This window comes from Poeciliopsis prolifica, unplaced genomic scaffold (genome assembly GCF_027474105.1).
Source record: "Poeciliopsis prolifica strain line A6 unplaced genomic scaffold, Auburn_PproV2 SCAFFOLD025, whole genome shotgun sequence".
Lineage (NCBI taxonomy): Eukaryota > Metazoa > Chordata > Actinopteri > Cyprinodontiformes > Poeciliidae > Poeciliopsis > Poeciliopsis prolifica.
In genome coordinates, this window is record NW_026562400.1 from 344,068 (window position 1) to 356,898 (window position 12,831).

The window sequence follows — 12,831 nt, forward strand, 5'->3', positions numbered from 1 at the left end:
CCTGGTTCAGAAAGGGAAAAATACAGCTTGAACAACATGCTCATTTCAACCATGCATCAACTCTAAATACAGATTAAAAACCCAGAAGATAGTTTCATCCCTGCATTATGTAAAATCACACACAGATCAGGAATCATGGTTTCAAAATGTAACTACTTTGCACTCACAACAATTCAGACACTCATATACAATGCAACAGTGAAAGGAAGAGCTAAAGTTTAATCTGGACTAAAACACTCATAAACATTTTCCCACTGAGCAAACCATTTTTAAATATAAATATTTAAAAGATGCTATTCAAACGTATTGTATACCGAATCTATCTAATTGCAGTATTTCTTTTAGTAGCATACCATAAAATATTTATATTGTTGCACCAACATTTTATTATCACAGTTAAAAAGTAACAGACAAAACAGTGGCTGTAAAATACTAACTTCTTGAATTGCATTTAAAATATTCAATTGGATGCATTTTTTAATTTGTGCCACTAGAGGCCACCCTAGGCACAAGTTTATTTAAGTTCCTCTGTCTAATTGATGTTTTCTGTTTCTTTGATTCTTCCTCTATTACAGCTCTCCTATTACAATAAATTATTTAATTAAGCCACTATTAAAAATTGCAAGACCTTTAGTAATAATCTGTCAAATGTTTAATCTTATATTGATCCATTAGAAATGGTAAATAAAATCCAATAACATAAGAGTACCACTGGGAATCTTCATCTAGGTGAGACATTTTTAGTCAGTTCCTGAATTAATCATAAATAATTTATAAATTAAGAAAACATGTGACAAATGTTATTTTTATTTAGATAGCTAACATTAAACATTTGTTATTTTAATAAAACTCATTCTGAAGTCACATCTTTACTGAATCCCACTTGACAGAATCATAATTGCAACTTCTGCACAAAATCCACATTATTCTCACTCTAGGATTTAATGAAAAACTTCAAATGCCTTTTTTCTTTTAAAAAATAGTTTGGACAAAGTGCAGAAACTGGCTGTACTTCATCCTGTTGAACCATATTCAACTGAAATGCTCTAATGAAGTAGTTAAAAAGTGTGTAATAAAGATCTTTGTTGCACTCAGATGAATCTTCTGATCTCATGGCATGCTTAATGAACTTTTTGATTTCTGCTGCTTTGAAGGGAAACTAATGGAGATCTTCCCTTAGGATTTCCTTTGATTTTTTTTCTCCCCAGCCTTTAATTGAGTTAACTTTGAAAATATGTCCAAAGAAAGAAAGAGCCATTCGCATTAGGACATGCCAAAGCAGAAAGGCTCATGAGAAACATTACGGATCTTCTCCAGATTTTTTATTTAACATCCAGAATGTATTTGTAACCTTTTCCACCTTTAATGCAAAATATGTTTATGTTGATTTAATGCTAACTTTTAGTCTTCCTCATTTATAACCGTAATCAACTATATTGATTTGACTTAACCTGAATTAGTTCACCTGAAAAAGTAAATATTTTGCACGTTCTGGTTGTGTTCTCCACACACGCAAGCTTGGATAGACCTTTCCACCTAATTAATAGTCATATGATGATTTGAGTTCTCTTTTTTTATATACTTTGATTGCTTTGTTTAATAAATACTGACATTTTAAAGTGGTTCTATCTGTAGGTGTGTTTTAACAGGATAATGTGAAAGATGAACTTTAAGTCAGGAAGAAAATGTAAGAGCCATAAAATGTGCAAAAACCCTAAAATTGTCTCCAAATTTTAAATACAAATATGAATAAACACTTAAGATGCATAAATAGCAATCATAATTTTAATATTTACAATATGTGAACATTAATGTTGTATTATTTTTAGTCTCATGCTCTAAAGGAGCCTGGTACAATCTGACAGCGTAAGAGAAGGAGGGGGGCATGAGGCCACGAAGCATCGCAGTGACGAAGCTCCTGAAAACACAGCCGCCTCGGGATGGTGACCACGCTGCACAGTTAGGTTTCATTTAACCCCCGGGTTCTGCATCATCTAATTTCAGGCGGTTCTGAACCCAGACCTGCTCAGAAAGAGCTGCGGATCCGGCAACATCACCACAGACACAGACAGACTTCAATAGCTCTGAGGAAAGCAAACAGTGACAGTCTTTCATCGTCAAAGCTCCCCGTTTTGCTTGCAGACGGATGGCATTCGAACCCAAACATAAAGGACAGGTCAGGGACAGGGCAATCCAGTCAGAACAGTGACCGCACACACTCTCTCACGCACACACACACACACCCACACAGTAGACCAGGTCATTGCAATAGCAAGGCGAGGAAGAGTACAGGAAAGAAGAAAGGGGGAAAACAAGGCCCAACACACGAACTCGACGAGAGAAGAAGCAGTCTCACAGACCTGATCAGCGAAAATCCTGGTTTTTGGCTCATAAATGGCTCCTCCCCTTATTTCATCCTCCACAGCCATGAGTCTTGGAAGCAGAGAGAAAGAGAGAGGATTGGGGAGAGGGAGACAGAGAGTGGGGGGGCAAAAAGAGAGGGAGTATTAGGAATTTAAGCTTCACAAGATGTTGAGCAGGTGCATCTCGAACTTCTGACTCAACAAAACCACCTTGATAAAGTTCCTGGTCACCTGCATCTCATATCTGATTCCTAACACCTGATAAGCTGAACACGTTTGAAGCTGCCAGTAAGAGCAGAGCAGCAGTCACCCAAACCATGATCAGGAGCCAATTTTCATCTTATGGAGCCATTTTCTCTTCCCGCCCCCCTGGGTTTATCAAAGTGTTTCTGTCCAATTTAAGGTGTTTACAAAGTGCAATCCAAGGCCAACTGTGGAAAATTAGGCCTGGTTTCCGGTGAGGCGAACAAAACCCAATTATCCCTAGGGAATTGTCCCATTTTATGTAACAGGAACTGACCAAGTCACGGGTAGAAAATCCTTTGACTAATCATTTCAAAGCCTCATCTCACTGATATGAGTGAAAGCGTTGCTGCAGTTTTCATGAGCCAGCGGCCGCGCATGATTCCCAGCTCCTGTGATTATCCATGAGCCAGGGATTTACTCCAGACAGTCACCCAATGATATTTCTCACACATATTTGTCTTAGAACTAACTGGCTGAAACGCTGTTGCTTGGTGATGCGAGCCCAGAAAAGTTACTGAGAATAAATAAAGACTTTATTCTTCTCAAGGCTTCATTTCTCTCTCAAAACAGCAAAGGTCTTCATATTTACCATTACAAAGAGATTAATGTTAGGTTAGGTCTTCATAATAGTGAATGAACAGGTCAGTTCTCCAATTAATATTAATTTGTTTTTAATTAATCAAATCAGGGTTTAATCATCTTTCATCACATTCATATGATTTAATTGAGAACACAGAGGACAGATTAGACAATAAAGAATGAAAATCCACAGGTAAAGTTTCAAACAGAAGTGTTTGGATGTTTTATTCCATGAACAATGTACAGAGTTGAGAGTTATTTTACAAAAGAAGAAGAGAATAGGTAAACCATCAGCACAGACAGGAATATTTGCACCGTCCCAGAAAACAATGGAATGGAACATGATTATACAGCATAAAGATTCAACATGACTTCAAAAGGCAGACAATGATTCGTGTGGGTGATATGTCACAAAAAAAATCCAGTTCAAGTAGTGTGCTTTTGAGGTCGAGTCGTACATTTAGTGAAAAATAAACACAATGCATCTACCAAACATGAGGAATATTGTGCTACAGAGAAAAAAGTCAGGAGACAAAATGTAGAAGATGTGAAGTCAATGAAACGACAGACCTGGTTCAAAAAGCAACTGCAGATACACTGGTTTTTCATTTCCTTCACCAACATGTGCAACGAAAGCTTCAACTCTTTAATTGAAAATCTGCCTTTCATCCAACAAACTGGTGTTCACTCTAGAACAAGAAATATTTGCAGCTACTTCATACAGATCTGTTGCAAATTTGAAAAAAGACTGAGAAACAAACCCTTGGCTGTTGCTATGAGCCATGTCAGTCACGCACGCACACACGCACGCACACACGCACGCACACACACACACATTACCACTGTGAATTCATGTGCAAGATTAAAACATCAGATATGCTGTAGTACACTCTATACAGCCTATCAATATATTCTTGCTACAAAAGAGAGGCAGATATATGGACACCAGAAAGTTACCTATTACTCTGAAACAAAAAGAAAAAAAAAACGCTCACTGATATGAACATCTATAAGGAATGGTTGATTTGGACTTCTGAGTATGGACCACATGCAGACCAGCAATGGGTATGTTAATGAATCAGTTCGCAAGGAGCCGGCTCATATTCTACTAATATTACACAGCCATAAATGGATAAGAACACGGATGAATGTTCACCTTTCATTCAGGTGGAAGATGCTACTCCAATAAGGTAAAGCTGAAAACAAAACTTGCGCTCTCTAGTTTCCTTCGAAGACATGCCAGCTCCTTGGCAACTGAATAGTAGTGGTGCACCGATAAATTTCCTTGACTTTCGATGATCTGCGATTTGCCGATACTGACATGAGAGAGCAATTTTATCTACTTTTGCAAAGGTCAGTAAATCTACCACTGCCCGCTTTTGCTGTGGTTCACAACATCACCGCCCCATTACCAACCTAATGACTTTATTGCTGTATTCAGTGACTTTTCAGACAAAGAAAAATCAATATCGGCCAAGATCAGAAACTTTCAAAAGGTCACTGATTGTCCAGAAAACTGCAATTGGTGCACTCCTACTGAATAGGTGACAATTTATGTCCAAATTGGGCCATTCCTTCCAGCTGCATAATTGTTCTTATCAATGAGTGCAATGTGGTTTCTAAAACAATAATAATAATAATAATAATAATAATAATAATAATAATAATAATAATAATAAGACTGCATAAGTTCAATGACAGTACTGACTAACTTTCTCAAACATCTATTCTGATCACCATGTCACTGGACACCACCAATGACAAACTGCAGGTCAAAAAGTCACACCGAGCATTTACAGCAAAATCATACAGAGAAAAAGAAAATCGTGTTTGCTTTCAATAATAAATAATATTCCTTCCAGGCTTTCAATTAAGAAGCAGAAAAAGTCATTAATACTGTACAGAATAAACAAACAAAAATAATAAAAACAAATTTAAAGTTGACACATTGCAGAACTAGCATTTTGTCATAAAGTTGCGTCATGGTTGTCATGTTGCCTCTGTGGCATTTTGCACCTTACAGTACTCCAGGTCTTTATTCAGACACCACAGATGGCACCTGGTAGAAGAGTTTGGCAGGTAGTCACTGTTTCTTTATGTACAAAAAATGCGTACAATATATCAGAGTCCTGCATGCGCATTTGCACAAACAGCACATCTGGACATATTGTATCAGTTATTGCGCTTGTCCGGCTAAAAACTTAGCTATTGCAAGGTTAAAATATCTCACTGTCATATACTTTTACTCTGTATATATCTATATATACCATTAATGCTATGGCTCTTGCATCACTGTGTTTAATATGATATGGATTATCTTAAAAAATAGATTATTACTTGGTGCAATACAGACCATAGATTTGATTCTCTTCTGTTGCATTGGTCCATCTCTTCAACTGAAAGCAAACAGCTTGAGAAAGATAAATAATTTAATGTATATTTATACTTTTAATACAGTGACTAAAACTTGTTGCCAACTAAAGAGATATTAAACCTAAAAACAAAAAAATACATATTTATAAATACATATGCTACAGGTGAAGTGGATTCAGTAGATTTAAACTAGCATACCTTTAAATTTAAAGGAACAGTTTGGATTTTTTTTATGCCTTTTGGATGCAGGGTTTTGTAAAGAGGTTAGGTCATATCTTACCTTTAGCAGGAATCTCCTTAAATAAACTCATCTTGGATCAAAATAGATCCTTACCTATGTTTGATGGGAAGATAAACAGTGCCAAACGGAAACTATCAAAAACATAACTGTAAAAAAATGATATATTGCTTTTTCAATTTGTGTTCATCCTAAGTCATCATCTCAGAGATCTCAACGTTTGGCACATTAAATCACATAAAGAATCTGCAATTTCCTCGTTTTTGACTCAGAAACTGAGTAGATGAAAAAACGATGTAAAGCATTCCACACCAAAACAATGCAAGAGTAGCTGGTAATTATGACACTTTGCTTGAAGACCCACCTATCAGACGTTTTGTAATGAACTATAGCAGATGTGGAAAGCAAGTGGTGGAAATTTGTCCTGTTTTCATGAATGCTTCATTATCTGGTGTTCACTTGCAGCAGTTTGTTTTCCTCCCTGCTCTGGCTGTTACTTTATGGTTTCAACTTCTTCTCCTCCTCATCCTTGCTGCTGCTGTATGATAGAAGATACCAATAACTCATAACCTCTTCATAGAACCTTTATCAAACAAAAATCCAAACTATTTCTTTAGCATTTGGCTTTGGTTTAAATGAGACTGCTGAGACCAGGCCTGGTCTATTGACATTTACTCTGAGCTTAAAGTGAAGTTCACGCACAGAGCATTAAGGCTTCTCTGAAAGAAAAAAACAATGCAGACTGTTTTTAGTCCTGCAGGGAAAGACAAGATTTTTGCAAGCCAACCCAGGAATCATATTGGTCCTGAACTTGCATTTCTACTATAAATAATCTGCCATAAGGTGTCAGCTGAACGTAAAAGTCAACTGAGGAGGAAACAGGACATAAGGCTATGCTTGCACTTGTTAATTCACTTAGATTCTGGAGTCCAGTAAACCCAACAGGATGGCCTGAGACGCTGCTTCTTGGCATCCATCCACTCTGTCTGCATTGCTCTTATGTGCACTCAAATTCCTAATGTGTCCAGATGATGCACAAGTTCTGCAATGCACGGTCTGGCTCAGTGATCTGTGAGTAGAAACTGACTTGGAAGCATCCGGTCACTTAATTCATCCCACGGTCAAGATAGGTCAAAGCATAAGTAGGCCTTGATAAAGTCTGTATTCATTTGAAGCTTTTACCCCAGAGGGAGATGATCAAGGTGATTATTCTCTAATGTTCTCATTGTTCCTCTATGCCTTTCTGCCAGAATCTTCACATCATATTGATTCAAGTTTTGTCTGTGATGTTCTCCTCATACTATGTATACAAAAAAAGGAGAGAGGTATTAGTCCCCACGTTTCATCTGCAGAGAAACATCAGCAGTCCTTCAGTGAACAGCGTTCACCTTCGTTAGGAATGGAAGAGCTAATATCCAACCACTCGTCTTCCAGAGTCCTGTGCAGTAAAGTCCGTAACAATCATTTAAAAAGTGCAGTTTTCCCCCCTTTCTGAGTTAATAGTCATTCCTTTTGTGCTTTCACTGGGAAATCCTCTGGAATATTGGAAAACTAGGTGGAATCATCCAATATGATTCCAAAATCCAGTAAAGGAGCATAAAAAAATGGCTGCTGGTGGGCACAACAGCACGGGATGAGGGAGGATGGTTTAAGGTTCTTTTATAAGCTCAGTTAGAGCGTTACAGATGCGTTTTCCTTAACAGGCCAGCGGGACTCCCTGTCGTCATTCCGAGTCTTCTTTCCTGGAGTGGATTAGAAGTGGCAATATTCTCTGTCACAGATATCTACCCTTCAGTTGCAGACCACAAGATGACTTTCACAAGATGTGAAAATATGGCAGAGTTTTCTTTTTGGCTAAACTTTTCCCACAATAAATCACTGCTAAAGCAGCCTCACATTAAATCCTAAAACGCAGGAACTGTTTTGGTTTCATGCCTGAACACAACTGAGAAGCGATCGATATTCCACTTCTTACTCATGAAGCACTTAATTTGGTGGAGATCAATAACAACTAAGAACTGCTCTTGCGGACTGGCCTCATTGATATTTCACAAAATCACCCAATAAATTAAGACTCCGCTCCAGATCTCTGCAGTTTGCTAAATACGATGCTGTAACAAAGAACAAACTGCATCATGAGGATCTGACAACAGATTTACCGGAGCAATTCCTAAGTGGTAAATCAAAGACTAACTTTTTCTGCTTTGAAAAGAAACAATAATCAGGGCAACATAACCTTTGTACTGATTTAACAAGACAGAGATTTCTGCTCTCCATATGAAAGTGTCTCACTTCAGTTGTATCTCTCTGCAAACTGTCTGCCGTCCTTGTCGATGTAACGTTCCCTGCCGAACAAGATTGAATAAATCTGAAAGGTTTCCCACACTGCACTACACAGAGCAAGATATCTGGTAAAAAAGAAAGTCATTTGTTCTTTAGGAAATAAATTAGAAAATTTTCTGTTAGTATAATCAACAGGTTTATGATTTAACTTGGCAGTTATGTTGAATGGTGGAAGCCCTCTACGTTTACACACTTCTCAGATTAGAATAATTGAAACTATGTTTAGCAACCTGGCATTTAGAGAATTTGCCACTTTTACCATATGTCAGGGGAAAAATTATGTTTGTTCTGCCTATGAAAGACAACGGAGCCGTCTTTTGCCCTCCATCCCAAAAACAGCCTCCAGTTACCTGTTAATTATTCCTTTAATTTGGGAGTCTTTCTCCACTTGCTGTTGTCGTAGCCTCCTCTCGCTGTCCTCCAGACGGTTCTGGTACTGCAGGAGGATCCTATTGGTCTGCTGCTCCTGCGTTAGGAGCCTCCTCTCGTACTCCTCCAGCTTTCTGTGAGACATCAGTAGACGCTCCTTCAAAGAGCTGATTTCCTCCTCGTACTCTTTGACCTGAGGCAGCAACAGGAAACAGCTTGGTTTGACATGTATGGAGGTTAACAGGGCTCAAATGTGCAAGTAAATGCAAACACATTGTGTAGTTTTACATTTCTTTGCAGTTTGTTTCTTGCATGTCGTCAGTTTAAACTGAACCAGAGTGAAAAAGTAATAAAAGCTGAAATAAAAACTCTAAACCAAAAATTGTGCTTTCTGGAAGCAACATATATAAAATAAAGTGACAAGAGACAAGACTTTGTAGAAATACAGTTTAAGAAATGTAAAAATATAGTGGTGGGATTTGATTAATAACTTAAATTGAGTTCATTGCAGGGCATATAATTAATTCATCGCATTTAATTGAAACTGTATATCAACAAAATAAGATATGTTTTCAAATCATGAGCACTTTTCTCTGCTAAATTAAACATATAAGCTCTGCAACAAAGATATTTATGATTTCTAATGTGTTATTTGGGTCATTAAAACATAAAATTTATTATATCCATTCAACTTCTATGAAAAAATCCTTCTTAAGTAAAATATGAGGATGTATGGCCACATGTTGTTCTTTATTCTGAATTAAATTAGTCAACAATATGTACAACTTAGGCTCAATTGTGTTGATATTGTGTTCCAAAGAACCAGATTCTTTTCCTGAATTTGACTCAGGAAAAGAACCGCTGGTGTTAAAATGACGCCTACCCTGTCCATGCGCGACTCATCCATGCTTTTTGAATACTCCTTGAGCTTGAAATCCTCTCGGTCAATCCGTGAACTCTCGATGTCGGCCGACAGGTGAGGCATGTTGGAGACCCAGGCCACCGTTCGCTCGTTCGCTGGGGTCGGGGGATTGAGGGTGGTAGGTGACTGGGAGCCCTGGGAAGACAGAAGAAAGCCTGACTAGAAGGCACAGAAAGGCTACTCACATGTATCACTGCAAAAAAAAAACAAGTATTTTTATCTAGGTTCTAGTGTAAAATAAGGCAAAACTTGCAACTAACTTTTCAGCAAGATAGGAACTTGTATTACGTCCATAATTTCTTAATATTAATAAATGGTATGAGTTCTGCTGGCAGACTGTTTCACATGTAACATGTGAACAATGTTTTGCTATCAGTGAAATAATTGACCAGGGAAGCTAGTGATTTTTCATCAATATTAAGGAATTATTAGGCTGAAGCAAGGCACTCAACCTCAAATTGCCTACCGGTCTGTGTATCGGTGTGTAAATGTGTGTGTGTTTGTGAGTGCGAATGGGTGAATGTGACTCTACTGTAAAGTGCTATGAGTGGTCAAAATGACTGGAAAAGTGCTATAAAATTGGTTGTAAATTATTTTCAGAGCCAGTAGGAAATGATTCAAAGTGTCTATAGTTATTATATAAAGACCAGGCTCAGTCGTCCTCCAGAGAAAGCTGTGAGAAGACGTGATGACCCGGAGAAGACGAGACATAGAGAGTGTGCAGGTGTTACCTGTTTGCTCATGGTGGGTTTTAAAAGGTGCTGTTGAGACTGCTGTGGTGACTGCTGAGTGCTCTGACTGGTGGTCCCTTGTGGACTCCCACTTTCCCTGACAGAGCTCTGCTGGTGGGGAAGACCCGGGGCAGTGTTGTCTTTGACCGACAGCTGCCGGGGCCCGTGCTGCCTGCCGCCGTAGCCAGACTCTGGAGACTGGAGGAGGTTCCCGCTCTGCGGACGGCTTTTACTGGAGGCGACGGGCGCGGCCGCCGCACTGACGGATAGCTGGTGGGAAGTCTGGGACTTGACACGCTGGGTGGGAGGCGGAGCAACAGAGCTCTGCCGCATCGGTTGAACGGTGGAGGGAGGAGTGGTGGCCAGGGAGGAGTGGGACGTTCCAGTCTGGGAGGCCATTCCCATCATTTCATGTTGCTGATGGAGGTTATCCTTGGAAAGAAAACAAGTGGCCCGAAAATTATTTTTAGATTTTTATAGCCTACTTGTTTTTTACACTGAAAAAACACAAATTGTTACCCAGTATTTTTCTTATAGTTTCTAGTTCAAGAATCATAGTAGACTTGAAAAAAGGCAAAACTAACTTGCATGCAACTTTTCAGCAAGAAATATCAACTTGTTTCAAGTAAATAAAATCTTAATATTGATGAAAAAGTACTTGTTGCATTGGCAGATTATTTCTTTCATAATAAGTGAAAAAAGGAGCTCAGAGTCCAGGGAGTTTGCTGATGGCTTGAATTTTGTTGAAAAGTTACATGTAAGTTAGTTTAGTCTTATTTCAAATATACTAAGATACTTGCAGTAGAAACGAGAACAAAATTACTTGACAAGAATTTGTGATTTTGCATTGAAGGACTCAAATTTAACTGAGCACTTCAGTCATAATTATAGTTTAGTGCGATTTTAAAATTGACATTATAGCTTGACTTTTCTGATGCCTTGTAAAAAAGATTGATATTTCACAAAAAGCCCATTTACTGAAAGAACAACCCATGGCTGCTCTGTCGGGAAGAAGATCAGGAAGTGCCGCTCTGAGGAGGTGGAGCGAGGTCCATCAGGCGCTTTGCTCAGCTGAAGGGTTGCCATTGAGATTAAATGATTTCTCAAACAAGCATAAAAAAGTCAAGGCAACTCTCCAGGTACGTTGTTGATGAGGGAATAACATTACAACACGATGTAAAGATCAAAAAAGTTAATTTCTTATAATACTGCCCCTCTAATGTATAATTTCTAAGATTATATAAAATAAGCTTAAGTAGTTAAGTGAGTAATCTACACAATGTGATAATTTTTTTATCAGATTAATCAATTGCCAAGATATTTAACAGAATTACTAAAATAATTGTTAGCAGCAGCCTTCATAGCACTATTAGACTACGTCACCACACGTCTAAAAACGTTTACCTGCATATGCATGGAGATTTGCCTGCGTCCGTATTCAGCCCTGCTGTAGTCGTCACTGTAGCTGTGCGAGTGGATTATGCTGGGCTGGCCCAGGTGACCATCCCGGGTCCTGAGCGTGGACAGATCCTCACTGCGAGAGAACCCCCCATGGGCGAACTGTGGGATGTAGGCCTGGTGAGAGGGCTCGGGGTCGGGGGCCAGGAGCAGGGGCGCTGGGGGCTGAGCTCGGCTGTGCTGGTGATGGAGCTGTTGCTGTGGCCCGTCAGCCGTCGCCAGATGAAAGAGAGGATTCTGGAAGGAAAGCGGGTAGCGCATGGCGGCGGCCTGGTGTTGCTGCTGTTGGGATAGCGAGTCGGTGGTGGTGCCCATCTGGCTCAGCTGGCTCAGCCGGAGGCCGCCTGACATGCTGGAGCCGCCGGAGCCAGCTGACAACCTCCCACCGGCCCGCAGCTGGCTGCTCAGGCCCGACCCCAGGCCGCCACCGCCTCCGCTGCTCAGCCCACCGAAGCTGCCCATACCGGCGATGGAGGCCTGGGAGGAGTTGAGCATGTCCACCGACTGCAGGTTAGACACGCTGTTCATTCGGGAATCCTGGAGGTCCATCATAGATACGCTTTTATTTACACTGACACCCTAAATAGTAAGGGATATGAGAGGCTAATGCGCCCCCTGATAATAAATGTTAGGTGGGCACGGATGATATGGGTGAGGGTGGTGCGGGTGTTTTTACCACGAGGTCTGTCAGGGAATCGGAATGCCTGAAAGTATTTCCCAGGAAATACCGCTAGGATGAGTTGCATGGTGAATCGGTGGGAAAAAAGCAAATGTCATGAAAAACTAGAGCCTCAGTAACACGATGGCAGACTCTGTCAAGTATGACTAACATGCATGTCATACTAACCTCACTAACCAGACAGAGAAACTAGCGGATGGGATGATGATTCCCCTGGTTCAGCATGACTGGACTCACCTTAGCGTCTGGTTCTGTGATATCCGAGCTGCTTGTGCAGTACGCCGGGCTGGAGCGGGCCAGAGGCGGCCGAGACACGTAGAACATGTCTTTGGAGGCTCGATGAGGGTGATCGCGGTCCTGAAAGCTCAGCTGGGCGCGGGATGGCATGACCCCTCCGGTGGAAGTAGGGGAAGGCAAACGAGTGATATCTATGGAGCTGGACAACAAGAGGCCAAATTTATATTTAATAGTGTACAGGAAAAAAATATGGAATCAGTTTACTGTCACCAAATGAACTTTAGACGGATGGA

The 12,831-nt window shown here is 40.0% G+C and overlaps 1 protein-coding gene across 7 annotated transcripts in view; it reads right to left on the bottom strand.

Annotated features, from left to right (window-relative positions):
* syngap1b (synaptic Ras GTPase activating protein 1b) overlaps window positions 1-12,831 on the bottom strand; it is a 153,786-nt gene that overhangs the window by 15,799 nt on the left and 125,156 nt on the right. For all 7 annotated transcript variants that reach the window (XM_055047235.1, XM_055047232.1, XM_055047236.1 and 4 more), the window contains 6 exons: window positions 12,539-12,737; window positions 11,569-12,159; window positions 10,165-10,596; window positions 9,395-9,568; window positions 8,493-8,704; window positions 2,361-2,433 (listed from right to left, as the gene is read on the bottom strand). In XM_055047235.1, the coding sequence (XP_054903210.1) occupies window positions 2,361-2,433; window positions 8,493-8,704; window positions 9,395-9,568; window positions 10,165-10,596; window positions 11,569-12,159; window positions 12,539-12,737 (1,681 nt within the window). The remainder of the gene's footprint in view (window positions 1-2,360; window positions 2,434-8,492; window positions 8,705-9,394; window positions 9,569-10,164; window positions 10,597-11,568; window positions 12,160-12,538; window positions 12,738-12,831) is intronic.